At 43.7% G+C, this 14,795-nt stretch overlaps 1 protein-coding gene across 1 annotated transcript in view; it reads right to left on the reverse strand.

The window, feature by feature from the left end:
• The window catches only part of FBXL17 (F-box and leucine rich repeat protein 17), a 1,141,969-nt gene that overhangs the window by 763,273 nt on the left and 363,901 nt on the right, over positions 1-14,795 (reverse strand). Inside the window, exons 5-6 of the mRNA XM_082263778.1 lie at positions 12,763-12,870; positions 12,548-12,678 (exon numbers count right to left, since the gene is read on the reverse strand). Of these exons, the coding sequence (XP_082119904.1) occupies positions 12,548-12,678; positions 12,763-12,870 (239 nt within the window). The remainder of the gene's footprint in view (positions 1-12,547; positions 12,679-12,762; positions 12,871-14,795) is intronic.

Below are 14,795 nucleotides of genomic sequence, written 5' to 3' on the forward strand. Positions count from 1 at the left end.
GGAAGGAATGAGGGGGTGGGGGGGAAGGGGAGAGGAACAGGGGAGCATAGTAGGTTAGGGCTGTAGAGACTGAGGGAGGGGGGAAGGTACAAAGTGCAGGGTGTGCCATTCGCTTAGGACTACCCCAGCCTCGCCTCTCCTTTCCCGGCTCCTACCCCTTTATGCTGTTAATTGTTGAGTGCCGTTAATGCTTGGAAAACAGTGGTGGTAGGTGGGCAGTCTAGTATCTGTATGATCGAGAGAGTTCCCGGTTGAGTAGCCAATCAAGGGGGTCTGCTGTATTCTGGAACAATTCAGAAATAGGTCTAACATGACCATGTGTTTGTGACTTTGGAAGGATTGTTCTGTACTGCTGCGATTAGTTCCTCCATATCTGCTATTTTGCGGAGTTGTGAGAACCAGTCACGTATGGTCACTATTCGAGATGAGCCCCAGGAGACAGGCACACAGAGACTAGCTGCATTGACAATATGCATTAAATTTCCTGCGGAGAGAAGTGTGATGGAATAAAAGTGCTGGTATCGTTTGAATCATATTGTCTACCTGTCCAGGGGGACAGGATTACTCCAGCTGTTGGAGTTGTTGTATACAGTAAAACCTTGGATTGCGAGCAGAATTTGTTCCGTAAACCTGTTTGTAATCCAAAGCACTCATATATAAAAGCAAATTTCCCCATAAAAAATAATGGAAACTCAGATGATTCCTTCCACAACTATTTATCCATAAGTCCTTCAGTCTATAGTCCATAAAAAAAGATTATAGCAGTGTTACTTCAAGGCACCTTCGAGGCAACTTCAGGGAATAGCTGGGTAATGTTCCTGTAATGTTGGATCCAAATCACATCAATTAGGATGAGGATCCAACTTGGGTCTCATGCACACTGCAGCGTTTTACAGGGATTTGAGCTTTTATTTCAGTTTGAAGAAGCTTGTGCATTTTTGTGCTCTTGTGCATGTTTTTATTGAGCTTCTTCAAGCTCCTTTGAGCTTCTTTGAGCATAAGCGTCTTTTTTTTAGAAACCATCCTAGATAGTATTTTCTTAACCACTGTATAAACAAAACAAAAAGCTGGAACAAACGTTTTTGCGCTTCTTTGATCTTTTTTTTGAGCTCTTTGTGGCACTAGCTCCTCTCAAAAACGTTGGTAGTTTTTCTACCTCTAAAAGCATATGCCTAAAAACGCCTGAAAAAAGGATAATGGCCAATGGACACATTGGCTAACATGGAAGGAAGTGTCTAGGGAGACAAAAAATATGAGCTCAAAAGCCTGTAGGAGCTGCTTGAACCCTTTAATTGTTTGTAACCCAGAGAAGTGATTTACTGGCAGCCCCTCTCTAGTATGCAGTAATAACACACTGTATAAGTGTTTTTTTAAATCGATGCCTTTAAATAACTTTTTTTCACATATCTTTAATCTGGTCATGTGACTCCTGGACACTCTATTGCTCCGACCCAGGGCTATAGCGGGATGAGCTGATATGACATTACCCAGGGAAATCACTTAACTGCCGTTTTGGCCCCTCCCACTGTAGCTCTGGATCGAAGTAGGAGGTCGGCTGGGAGTCACGTGGCCGGCCTTAAGATATGAGAAAAAAGGTATTTAGAAACTTAGCTTTTAATAAAAACTTACACTGTGTGTGATCACTGCATACAAGAGAGGGGCTGACAGTGGGGGGGGTGGGGTGGAGACTGCATACACAGACAGACACAGGAGCGGACAGGCAGGGAGGAGGGGGGGGGGCAGCGGATGACGGAAGGCACGTAAATGGGCCGCTGTGTCAGGGCTCAGACAGAACAAATGGTGCCTTCTCAACAAGTACTTACTTCTATAATTGCATCTGAATGTCCATAAAAAAGAGTGTATCTAAAGGCTAAGTTCACCTTTATGGAAAAAAAGGTGCAAATACTTTTTCAGAAAACAAATGTACATTATTTTTTCCCCGAGGAGCCTGTAAAGCATTGCACCTAAAAAAAGTGAATCACGGATGCAATGTCAGACTCCTGCAGACAAGTCCTACAGCTTTCTGCACATATCTCTGTACAGGTTGCCAGGTTGAAAGCTGCAAGACTTGCGAATGAACTACAAGCACACTCATCGGCCCCTTTGCCATTCAATGAGAATTACAGGCCATCTGCCAGACTTGTACAGTAGTTTTCTCATTCACAGGTTGCGCTTAACAAGCATGGCTGTGAGGGTGGAGCCCTGCACAGTCATGCCAATTTTGAAATGTGACAGTGGGTGCAAAGAGAGCTGCCCCCCCATCCCCTCCATTCACCCACTGTTACAGGGAGGGAAGGATTAGAGCATGTTACACCTTAAAACCTAAATAAAGCTCAAACGCATAGCATTTTCTAAAAGTGAACTTATCCTTTAAATGTAATGCAGGCCTGTGCTAATAAATGTTCAATCTAAAGACAGGTCATGGTAAAAATGGATTTTTGTAAAATCTTACCGTAAAATCCTTTTCTCTTACGCTCATTGACAGACGCAGTCCTCTTGATTAATAACACATTGGGTTATACTGCCCTCTACAGCAGTAGGACACTAGACGGAAGGAAAGCGTTCTGGCCACACCTTAGGGGCAGTCCCAGAGGGTATATCCTCTCTCTCTCTGCTACAGGAAGTCAGTTATGTCACAAAGCAGTGTCAGAGAATTTAACCCAACCCAACTCAAAAAACCGAGGGGCGGGTACTGCGTCTGTCAATGAGCTTAAGAGAAAAGGATTTTACGGTAAGATTTTACAAAAATCCATTTTTCTCTGTCGCTCATTGACAGATGCAGTCCTCTTGATTAATAACACATTGGGACGTCCCAAAGCAGTGCCACAAATGAGGGGTGGGATAACAGAAAAATTTAAATCTAGAAGGCCCAACCGGTGCCGACTAGAAGTCTTTAAAGGCTCATTAAACCACAGGATGAGACTCAACTGAAAATCCAACGGAAAAAAACCCTCGAGGTAGACCACCGGTCTCCTCAAATTGCGGCCTGCAGAACCTTGCGGCCAAAAGAGGCATCCGCCGATGCCATCACATCAACTTTATAAAATTTTGTAAAGGTATGAACCGACGACCAGGTAGCCGCCTTGCAAACCTGAACCACTGATGCCTGATGGCGGAAGGCCCAGGAAGCACTAAGCACCCGAGTGGAGTGCGCCTTAACAGGGAATGGGGGATCCCGACCCTTAATAGAATAAGCCTGTACCACAGTCTGTCTGATCCATTTGGAGATAGTCGCGGAAGATGCAGGTAACCCCTTTTTGGGGCCATCCGTGATCACAAAAAGTGAATCCGTTTCACGAAACGAGTCCGTAGTCTTCAGGTATACCCTGATTGCCCGAACCACATCCAAGGAATGTAACGCAAACTCCCGAGGATGACTGGGCTTAGGACACAGGGAAGGTAATACAATATCTTCATTCAGATGAAACTCTGAAACCACTTTAGGAAGGAAGGATGGATTCGGACGAAGAACCACCTTATCCCTATGAACCACCAGATATGGGGAACGACAAGATAATGCAGCCAGTTCTGACACCCTGCGTGCAGAAGTGATGGCCACCAAGAAGGCCACCTTCTGGGATAAAGTAAGCAAGGGAATCTCCCTGATATCTTCAAAGGGAGGTTTCTGAAGAACCGACAACACCAGATTAAGATCCCAGGGCGGTAAGGGCACGCGCACTGGCGGAGCCAGGTGCCGCACTCCCTGGATGAAATTCCGCACCAAGGAATGAGTAGCCAAAGGTTTCTGAAAGAAGATTGCTAACGCTGAAACCTGACCCTTGATAGTGCTCAAGGACAGCTTCTGCTCAACCCCCTGTTGCAGAAAAGCCAAGATTCGGGTCACCGAATAGGTACGAGGGGGAAATCCAAGGGATTCGCGCCACGCAATATAAACCTTCCATGTGCGATAATAGACTTTGCTAGAAGTCGCTTTCCTTGCTTTAATTAGAGTAGGAATAACAGAAGCTGACAATCCCTTGTCCTTCAGTACCTGGGTCTCAATGGCCAGGCCGTTAAAGCCAGCGATTGTAAAGCAAGATGGAAGATCGGTCCCTGAGGCCGCAGATCCTCCTTGAGAGGAAGTCTCCAAGGATCGTCCGCGACCAGTCTGCCCAAGTCGGCGTGCCCGGCTTGACAAGGCTAGTCCGGAATTACCAGGATAACTGGCATTCCCTCCACCTCTATACTGCAGAGAAGCTTCAGCAGCAACTTGAGAGGAGGGAAGACATACAGTAGCTGATACTGCCCCTACGGGGAGATCCGCGCGTCTGCTGCGTCCGCTAGAGGATCGCGGGTGCGGGCTACAAACCTCCGCACCTTCCTGTTGAGCCGAGATGCTAACAGATCCACCTCCGGGTGCCCCAATGAAGGCACAGCTGGTGAAATTCTTGGTGCTCGACCTAAGCCACAGCCGTGGCATTGTCTGACTGGATCCGAACCGGGCTGCCCTAGAGCTGCTCGGTCCAGAAAATCAGACAAAGTCTGATCGCTCTCAGTTCCCACACATTTATCAGAAACTTGAACTCTATCGGAAGTAGTAACTTCCTCTGGCTGAGCATTGGAGACCGAAGCCACCAGACCAGAGACTCCCTGGTCTGCTCGCTCACCCGGATCCGATTCCTGGAGGGAACTGGGAATGATCTTTGCAAAAAGTGAAGAAAACGTCCTGCTCAAGGAACGGAAACTACCGCTTCCTGTAGCATACGAATGTTGGAAGGGAAGAATCGCACCGGTAGAAGTGATCAACACTCGATCTTGTATCCCGACCGTATGACCTCCTGAACCCCTTTGTACGGGATTCAGGAAAGCCCTGGATCTGGAAACCGGTGAAGACGTCCCCCCACCCCAGGAATGGGTGGGGGCGCACCTTCAGGCTGTGTTGGTTTTATCTTCAGGTTTGGCTGAGTCGGATTTTAGTTTACCCGACCAGCGCCCTCTGAAACCCCCTGAGGGGGCTTTGGAGCCCTTCTCGCTCGCCCAGCGGAGCGAACAAACATTTTATGAGCGGAAAAGGAAGGTCCTCGCCTGTTGCGAGGTCCCTTGCCCTTAGCAGTCTGTGGCAAAAAAGTGCTCTTGCCCCCAGTGACATCCTTTATAATCTCATCTAAGTTGGCCCCAAACAGGCGATCCCCCTGAAAAGGGAGATTAGTCAAAGCTTTCTTGGAACCTAGATCCGCCGACCAGCACTTTAACCACAACACACGTCTGAGGACCACTGCTGACATCGATGCATGCCCTAACAAGGGAGTGGCATCCAGGGCGGCGTCACAGACGAACTGTAGTCCTTGTATAATTTGTTCCATCAAATCAGATGCCTCCGGGGGGATACTTCTCCCCTTTAACCACTTAAGCCCCGGAGGATTTGGCTGCTAAAGGACCAGGGGTTTTTTTGCGATTTTTTACTGCGTGACTTTAACGGACAATTGCGCGGTCGTGCGACGCTGTACCTAAACGAATTTGACGTCCTTTTTTTCCCACAAACAGAGCTTTCTTTTGGTGGTATTTGATCACCTGTGCGATTTTTTGATCACGCGCTATAAACAAAAAAAGAGCGTAAATTTTGCAAAAATAACAATATTTTTCACATTTTTTTATATGAAATTCCCCAAAAAAAAAAGTAAAAATCAAAATTTTTTAACATTTTTCGGCCAATTTGTTTTATGCTACCTATGTTTGGTAAAAAAAATCGCAAAAAGCGTATTTTGATTGGTTTGCGCAAAAGTTATCGCGTTTACTAACAAAGAGAAAGATTTTTGTCATTTTTGGTGTTTTTTTTTTTAACGCGTAATGGCGGCGATCTGCGATTTTTTTTTCGGTGCTGCGACATTGCGGCGGACAGATCGGACCCTTGACTGACATTTTTGACACTTTTGGGGTTACCAGTGACATTACTGCAGTAATCAGTGCTATACATATGCACTGTTACTGCAAAAATGACACTGGCAGGGAAGGGGTTAACTTTATTGGGAAGGGAGGGGTTAAGTGTGTCCTAGGGGCGTGCTTTCTACTGTGTAGGGACATTGCTATTGGTGTAAAAGCAAAGATCAACCGTTCTACATAGTAGAACGGTCAGATCTTTACTTTTACACAGGGAGAACTGACAGGCAGCTTGTTTACACAAGCTGCTCTGTCTTTCTCCCTTCACAGGAGCGATCGTAGTGTGGCCGGCGGACATCGAGTCCGCTGGTCACACGCACTGACTTGCCTGTGAACGAGCCGCGGCGGGCGCGCGCCTCGGCGGGCGCGCGCCCGCTCGCTATAGGCTCGCAAGTCAGTGACAGGCGAGTGACGTACCGATACGTCACTCTGCCTGGCCGGGGCTGACCGCCGCAGTATATAGTCGTGCGGCGGTCGGCAACCGGTTAAGTCATGGCGTAACAATTTGGCCCATTCTGTCAATGTTTGTGAAACTAAACCAATGGCAACCACTGGCCTAAAGGTTGACCCTATCAGGGAAAAAATGGTGCGGGATTCCGCTTCCACTTTTCGATCCACCGGATCCTTAAAGGACGGAGCGTCCTCCAACAGGATAACAGAGGCTTCATTTAGTCTGGAAATTGGTGGGTCCACCACTGGTGGTACCGTCCATTTTTTAATGAGGGATTCCTCAAACGGATAACGCCTAGCAATGCGTTTAGAAACAGCAAGGGCTCGTTTCGGATGATCCCATTCCTCTTTAATTTTATTGCCGAAACATTTGGGTAAAGGAAAAACCTTCGCCATCTTGGCACGCTTACTAGTACCAAAAGGAATTTCCATCTCGGTTACCTCTGCCGGTGTAACCTCAAGTCTTAAGGTTTCCTGGACAGACACAACTAGTGCGTCCACCAGCGCTTCTTCTTGTGCTATGGCGGAGGCAGATACGTCCTCCTCACTGTCTGAGGAGACATTACCTGAGACAACAGCCCCAGCAGAGGGACCTGCAGCTGCAGTGACCAGCTCAGAATCTGTATCTGAAGTATCAGATGAAATAGGGGTAGGCGTCGCTTTCTTGACCCCCGTCCCTGACAGACTACCTCCACCCGGGCTACCAAAGACTCCAAAACTGCTGATAATGCATCAATAACCAGTGGGGTACTGGAGGGTCCTGCGGCCACCTCGAGGGGATCAGGTGGGGATACATGTGTGGCAGGGTCCATGATTATACAAGACACTTGCCAGCGAACAAAAATAATTGCAAAGAAAAAACTTCTTTTTTTTTTTTGTAATCCCCCAGCGCAACAGCGCCCCTCAGTGTTACCTGCTTTGGACCCCAGAGAGAGAGAGAGAGAGAGACCCCAAGGCTCACCACCTGATGCACAGAAGTTTCTATCAACCTGCCTCAGCGCTGTCTTCTTACAGACAGGAAGTCTTTTGGCACTTTTCCCGGGTAAAGGAGGCGGCTCCGCCCCTTTACACGCCTTCCGGCGCCTCCCATGCTTCTCCACGAGGTAACTGGTCACTTCCAAAATGGCCGCCCCCATGCTGGAGACACGAGGCTACGCCAAGATGGCGGCCCCGCGCGACCTGCGGGGAAATGGCAGCGGCCTGCGAAAGCGCTATCGGCCTGTGCGACCTGCGGGGAGCTGTGGGAGGATGGCAGCCTGTGGGAGCATAGCAGTCTGCGGGAGGATGGTGGCCTGTAGATGGCGGTAGTCCAGGCACAGGCATCGGCCTGTATTGCAACCTTATCAGGTAGGATGCTATCACCCTTATACATGGCCATCATCACAGTAATGCCACTGACTTCAGTCATGATCCCTTAACCATGCCCACGTATACACTGACTTTAGATAGTCAGCTCCCAAACCAAGCCTCCTAGTTTCTTATTCACAAAATCACACTCAATTGGGGGATCTGTGACCTGTTACAGGATAGAGAGGGGACCCAGAAACCTAAGCGTCCGACCATCCTAAGGAGGGGCCCGCGTCCACCAACCCGACAGGGGGGAAAGGGGGACCATTCTACTCACCATAGCGGAACCAGGAGGGCGCCAACTCCCGACAGAACCCCTCTCCACCGAGGTGGGGGGGCTGTCGACCAATACGGACGCTGTGACTCAGTTTCCAACTGGTTGTTGGCGTCCAGGCGAGACGTTTAACTCGCAGGGTCAGTCCCCGTCCAGTGGGACTATGTCGTGGCCGACCCAGCGCGGAGCTAGAGCCTGCACGCGATCGCAGGCTGACTGGGGTGACCACTGGATCTCAACATCCAGCCCGTCGCCCAGTTTCAGCGTACTTGCTTGAAGATCTCACAGGAACACTGGAGAAAAAAAGCTGCCTAATAAAAAAGTTTTCTAAAAAATCTTGCCAGGACCAAGATCCCAGCAAGGAACTTAGGTCCTTACTCCTAACTAGACAGAAAAAACTGACTTCCTGTAGCAGAGAGAGAGAGGATATACCCTCTGGGACTGCCCCTAAGGTGTGGCCAGAACGTTTTCCTTCCGTCTAGTGTCCTACTCCTGTAGAGGGCAGTATAACCCAATGTGTTATTAATCAAGAGGACTGCGTCTGTCAATGAGCGACAGAGAAAATTAGTTTCCCATTTTGTGTGTGGTGTGATCTATTACCAAGCTACAGCAGCACTAAAGAATCTGATGTATATAGTACATAAAGACATAAAAGTAGTGCAAGAAAAGGCAAGAATCTAGTGGATTTTTGTGGCTGGATATATAGGTGGATGAGGACAGGTGCAGCTGCTCTGCTTGTACAAAGCAATACCAGGCTGACAGCAGACACAGCTGTCTGCCACACAGCCGACAATTAACGGTGCTAGGGAAAGATAGTTGCCCCTTGGGCTGTGAGTTAAGCTTTAGACTTTTGAGATACATTGACACAGACAGCAGTTACATACTAATTTACCTGCTAGCCATTTAGAATTGTACCTGAAACATTTTACTATGGCTGTACTGCAAAAAAACACAAAATGCTAATGCTTTTGGCCAAAGACGTTTAAGTAAAATAATTGCATTTACATGCAGGGAGCAGAACAAAAAATGTGTCTTACATATTACATTTTTAATTCTCATACGAGTCCTTTTCACTTAACAGCATGTACAAATGCAATGCCACATTACTATATATTGTTAATTTTGTGCATTCACGAAAGAAAAAAGCACCAACTAAATAAACAGGTATGTGTGCTAATCACTCTTTTTCAATTCCTAATTCCAAATAGGTGGTAGATCAGGGCTAAATAGCACTGGCTAAGCTGTGTTTCAGCAAAATCACTTTTCACATTAATACCACAATTATTTCATATTGCATCTAACCCCATACCACAACTACTTTGCATCTCCTGCAATAAAGCTCGGATGTTATGCAATGCCAACATCTGTACCGGAACTTTTTCTGGATTCTGCATCTTCGTCCATCCACCTAGAATAATAAAACTGAGCATGTGCAGTTAGGCATGCACAGCTTAGTGTACAATGTAAAGAACTTTTCAAGCCTGTAGGCAAGAAGGTTTTATTGCAGAAGAGATGCCTCTTATGCAATGAAAAACTCACCTGCTTGCAATTTTTTTTTTTTTTAAGTTCTGCTTAAACTTCCAATGACTCAATGCTTACCTTTCTATTAGATCTTAAACACGAAGCATGTTGCTTTCATCAGTCAGCCAAGTCATGAGCATTTCTCAGAAGGGCCTGTAAATCACAAATCACCAAAGGAAGCAAGTGCATCTACCTTGCTTTATGGAGTAGTGGTTGAGGCCTTTTGTAATATAAGCCTTAAGGCCATGGAAGGTTATGTGAATGATACTCCTATGCTATGCACCTAGCCAGAATCCCACCACACAATGAGAAGAAGTTTTTTAAAAATGCATGCCCACATGCTGATCCTGGCCTACCACAGACGGTTGAAGGCAGATTAGGCTTTCACTATAAATTAGATACAGTAGACTGCTAGAATAACAGTTTTAAAATGCTCTGTTAAGATACGCGAGTGTGTTAAAGATGGTAAGCCAATCCTAGTCAAAGGAGCAAGCTTGTTTGGCTTGATCCACCAAACAAAAACTCTAAACTAAAGCAGTTCTATCTGAAATATTTATAATTTAATGGGAGAGAGGACATTGCTTTCATGGACACCAGCACCATTTTGAAAGTAGTGGAGTTGTAAGACTTGAGGCTATTCAGAGAAGTCCACTTATGATGAAACTTGCCAGAAAAACATGGCAATTACAGCAGCACATTTGGACATTGAACAAGAGAAACTGTTCTGGGTAAAAGGTAATAAACGGCTTACCAGCAGATTTTCTGGAAAGTGAGGTAGAAATCTTACATTACCATCTTATGAGACAGCTCTGTAATTTAATTTGAAAATAAACCAGAAACTCAGACTGTGCAGGTTACTTCTAGGTTAATTTTCTGAGTAACAGTAAATTATTTCATATTTTACATGTAAAAGAAAGGTCTTGAAACACTCTAAAAATATAAGGTTTTTTCAAAGCTTTGGTTATCTAGCAATGGGACTGCGACTTATCATATGAAGCCTTCTACCCTACAGATGGAGGGTCTTGCTATACAAAGACAATAATGACCAGAAGGGGATTAAAACAGTTGTTGTCTGAAAGTGTATATATATATATATATATATATATATATATATATACTGTACATATAAAGACATTAAAGACATACACAGTACACATACAGTACGCTTAGCACAGTTTTTCATTAAATATTGTTTGTACAAAGTATGTAGCGGTAGAGCTGAGCAATTATCGTGCTGTCAAGATGGGAAAGCATGTCCTTCATGTTGCTAAAACCACAGAGCAACACCCTGGGATGTGCCTTCAAGGCAAAATATTGCAGAACTGCTCAGGGAAAAGTTTTGTATTTATATTTCTAAATGTGTTTATATAGTGGGCATACAGCTCACTGACTAAGAATGACAAAACGCAGATATTGGGCAAATAAATGGAAAACGAAATGTAATACAATAAGATAAATTCACCAGAGAGACAAAGACATAAAAGGAAAATGAATGCTTAAACAGCATAGAAACAGCTGCTATGTTTAAGAAAATAAAACACCCTTGGGATATCTCAGGCAAAAACACACTGCACAGTCTCATGCAATGGCAGCAGAACTACAGATGCATTGCTCCAGTTGACATGTTTAATTTAAAATGGTGTCAATCCCTGCTGAGATATGGCCTAGTAAACATACTGTAAAATACAAGACAATCTAGAAAATGTGTCAGAAAATTGTGTCAGTTTCATGTAAGCGGAGAACACCGAAAAAAAAAAAAAAAAAAATCGAAATAAATCTCTATTAAGAAGTTATCATACTCTTACTATTTAGATCCATACATGCATTATTTCTTATAAATAGAACAATGAGTAGAATTTGCTGAGAATTAGGTATCAGGTAAATTATAAAAGTATATACTGTATGCTGCTGTTATAACTCAAGTTACATAAATGGGCAAACCTCTATATTCTTTAGCTTAGTGACTTGTCAGGGCTAGTGATTATCTAGAGTTCGGGACAAAACTAGTTGTGCCTGAACCCACAAAAAGCTGTCATATATGAAAGCAAGCCGCTGGGCATAGTCAGTTTCTACTGACGTTGCCTTAATCTGGCCACGTGGTCATATTTGGTCAAAATCATTGTCCAGATATGGCCATATTAGGACAATGATGTAGCCAACGTCACCGCCCTTTTGTATATGTGACTGCTGGCAGGGAATTCCCTGGCCGCAGATGATTGGGCCAGTGGCCTCCCTTTTATGTGACAGCTTTGAGCGTGTGTGGCCCAAAATAGGCTTGACCCAGTCCTTACCTCATCACTAGTCAGAACCATATGATTTTATCATCATTCTGCAAAATGCGGTTATGAACTTTGGACAGAAAAAAGTAGCATATAAACAATACAGAAGGTGAACCCTGGAGAGACTTTACAGTACTATAATGCCAGGGTAAGGATAATTATAATATTAGAAACAATGTGCCTTTTTTGATATATTAAATGAATGATTTTGAATTACAGCTGCCATTAGATAATACATTCATTATATGAAAGAGCACAAAGTGAGATTTGTCAAACTTTCAGATGAAGTTAATATGGAACATGTAAAGGAATGCAGCTGTTGCTTACAGTCAGTACAAGCCCGCTTAATCATTTTATGCTTGGGGATAGGTTTTCAATTAAAACAAGAGGGCAGGTCCAAATTTACAAAAAAACTCTCCCTAATATATGCAGTTTCCTTTTTGGTTTCCTGTTAAATTTCCCTTAGAGTATTACTCAAGAACAAAACAAAGCCAGAAATTCATACATTTTAAGTTTTCTGGGTCATTGTATAATACCAAAAATAAACTGTGGCATAGGTAAACAACTTGGGAACTAGAAATGCAATGGACAAAAGGTGCAGTAGCTATCACTACAGATTCATAGGCTAAACATAATCTAAAATATGTAGAACAAAAATTATACAAAAAATTAAATAATATACCAAGTCTCTTTTCTAAACTTGCAGTAAAAGAACCAGTGTCGGACGCATAAGAAATAAAGATATACATTATGACATGTAAAAAAAAAAACATAAAAAAAGATGGAATACAAAGGCTACCTGTCGTCGATATTCCGATTTAGGCAAAGATTGAGTGATGAGAGATTCTGGCACTTCTTCACTATCTCCACCACCGTCAGATTGTCAAGTTCAGTGATGTTTCTTAAGTCAAGGCTGGAGAGATTTTTAAGCTTAAAAAAGATAAAAAAACATTTACTTGTCTGGCTAATAAAGAAAAGACAGAACACAACTGGTTTGTAAACTAGTTTACTTACACTGGTCAGGTGGATAACTCCATGTGAGGTGACAGAGCAGCCCATGAAACCAACATACTGCAGCTCTTGGCAGTGTTCTGCAAAGGCTTCCACAGACCTATTTGTCACCTGAAACACACAGAACACAAGACGTACTTAATGGATCATGTGAGTTAAAAGAAAGACAAAATAAATGGTTATCCACCATATATTTTATAGCTAAAACGCTCTTTCCTTCTTGTAATCAGTTCAGTACAAACAAGATGACTGACATGGTGAGACTAGAACAGAAGGGAGAAGATACAGTACTTCCATTTAATATTCAGGTAAATGATGGTGCCAGGTTCTGCAATTTACTGCCTGCATGAAGGAGAGCTGTTTTGTCATGCTATGCATTTACCTTAAGTAAGTTATTGTTTGTTACATAAATCATGGGAGGATGATGAAGCATGCAGTAAGCTAAAAGCATCTAATTTGATAAAGGAGTCTAATTTCCCCTCTGTTCCTTTATCATGGGTTTCAAATACATTTGATTTTCCTATTATTTACCTGACATTAGCCAAGCACCATAAAAAATATATAATAATATTTTGGGGTTTTAAGTATATTTCTACCAAAAAAAGCATGCTGATTTTAGCATGTATGTGAAAAATGTCAATTATTTAGGACTGGAAGTGGTTAAGTTATTCCCCCATTCCAGGGAGTGAAGACCGCCTGGTCGAATAAGCATACTATATAAGATTTTATATTTTATACATATTCTCTGTTTTTATAAGATTTGTTAATAAATAAAATGTTTAGTATGGTTTTATTATTATATATATGTTGTATACCTCCCTGTATGTATATATGGTGGTTCAACCTAGCGGGCGCGGGTTATTGTATTTACTATAGGATATTGATTGAAATATACACATATTTGGTTTTGAATTGCCAAAAAGAAAGCCATGGTCGTATTTTCCTATTAGATGTACCACACGTTTTCGCAATTGACCTACGGCATCAGTTTACATTGAACATCTGTTACCTCTCGTTGTATTTCACAAACGAGCCCCGTCGCTTAGCAACCACCATATACAAAAGGGCTCACGCTGGAAGTGACTGGACGCTGCAGAAGACGTCACATGACGAAACGCGTACAGCGCCGTCACGTCACTTCCGGTTCCGGTCTCCAGTTGGAACGCATTGCGTTCCGGGACGCCACTACCTCGCTGTTTACTGATTATATCCATGTGAGTACCCATTTTTATGTTACTGCTGGAAGGAATAAACTTTAAAAATGGTATTATACTATCGAGTTCTTTTCCATTTATATGATCCCTCCATCCACATACCTTTGAGTGGCCATATCAGTTCACCCCACGGATCGTTGGATATCCTACCATCGGATAGGATCCCACTTTAGGATACCCCTGCGGACCCTATACTACATCTCCCCCAGGAAGGGAACTACTACCCAGAGCCAGGACCAACAGGATATTTCTACAGTACCTGCCCTATACCCCTGTGTGGGGTGGGTACATCTGGTGAGTAGGTTTTTCTACTAGGGGTTTCCCCGCCACTCGCCAGTCACCCACCTTGGGGGTCACCGCAGGATACTTACTCACTCATCACCCCTCGGGGCACAACCATCAATATATGGACTTATTTTATCAGCTGATCTGATTGAATACCACTTCTTATTTTCACCTTGGAGTTCATATTTCTTCGCACATCTAGCTTGTCCATAATATTGTTTGCACCTTTACTATTATACGGACTTATTTATCACATGAATTTAGACCACATCACTTCTTGCTGCACTTTGTAAAAATAGTTTCCCGCACCCTTATTTATTTTTCCGGAAAAGTTTCCCGCACACCCAGTTTAATTGTTGCACTTTTTGTACACTTTCTCATATTATACCATCGCCTATGTATTAGTATTTTAAGTTATTCTCTTACCATTTTATTGTAACATGCTGATATTATTATTTTAGGTATATACTAGGATATATTCATATATTGTAGCACTTTGCACTTTATATTACGCACTATTGGTGGTTATTTATATTT

Source organism: Pelophylax lessonae (assembly GCF_965119305.1).
Source record: "Pelophylax lessonae genome assembly, chromosome: 1".
Taxonomy (NCBI): Eukaryota; Metazoa; Chordata; class Amphibia; order Anura; family Ranidae; genus Pelophylax; species Pelophylax lessonae.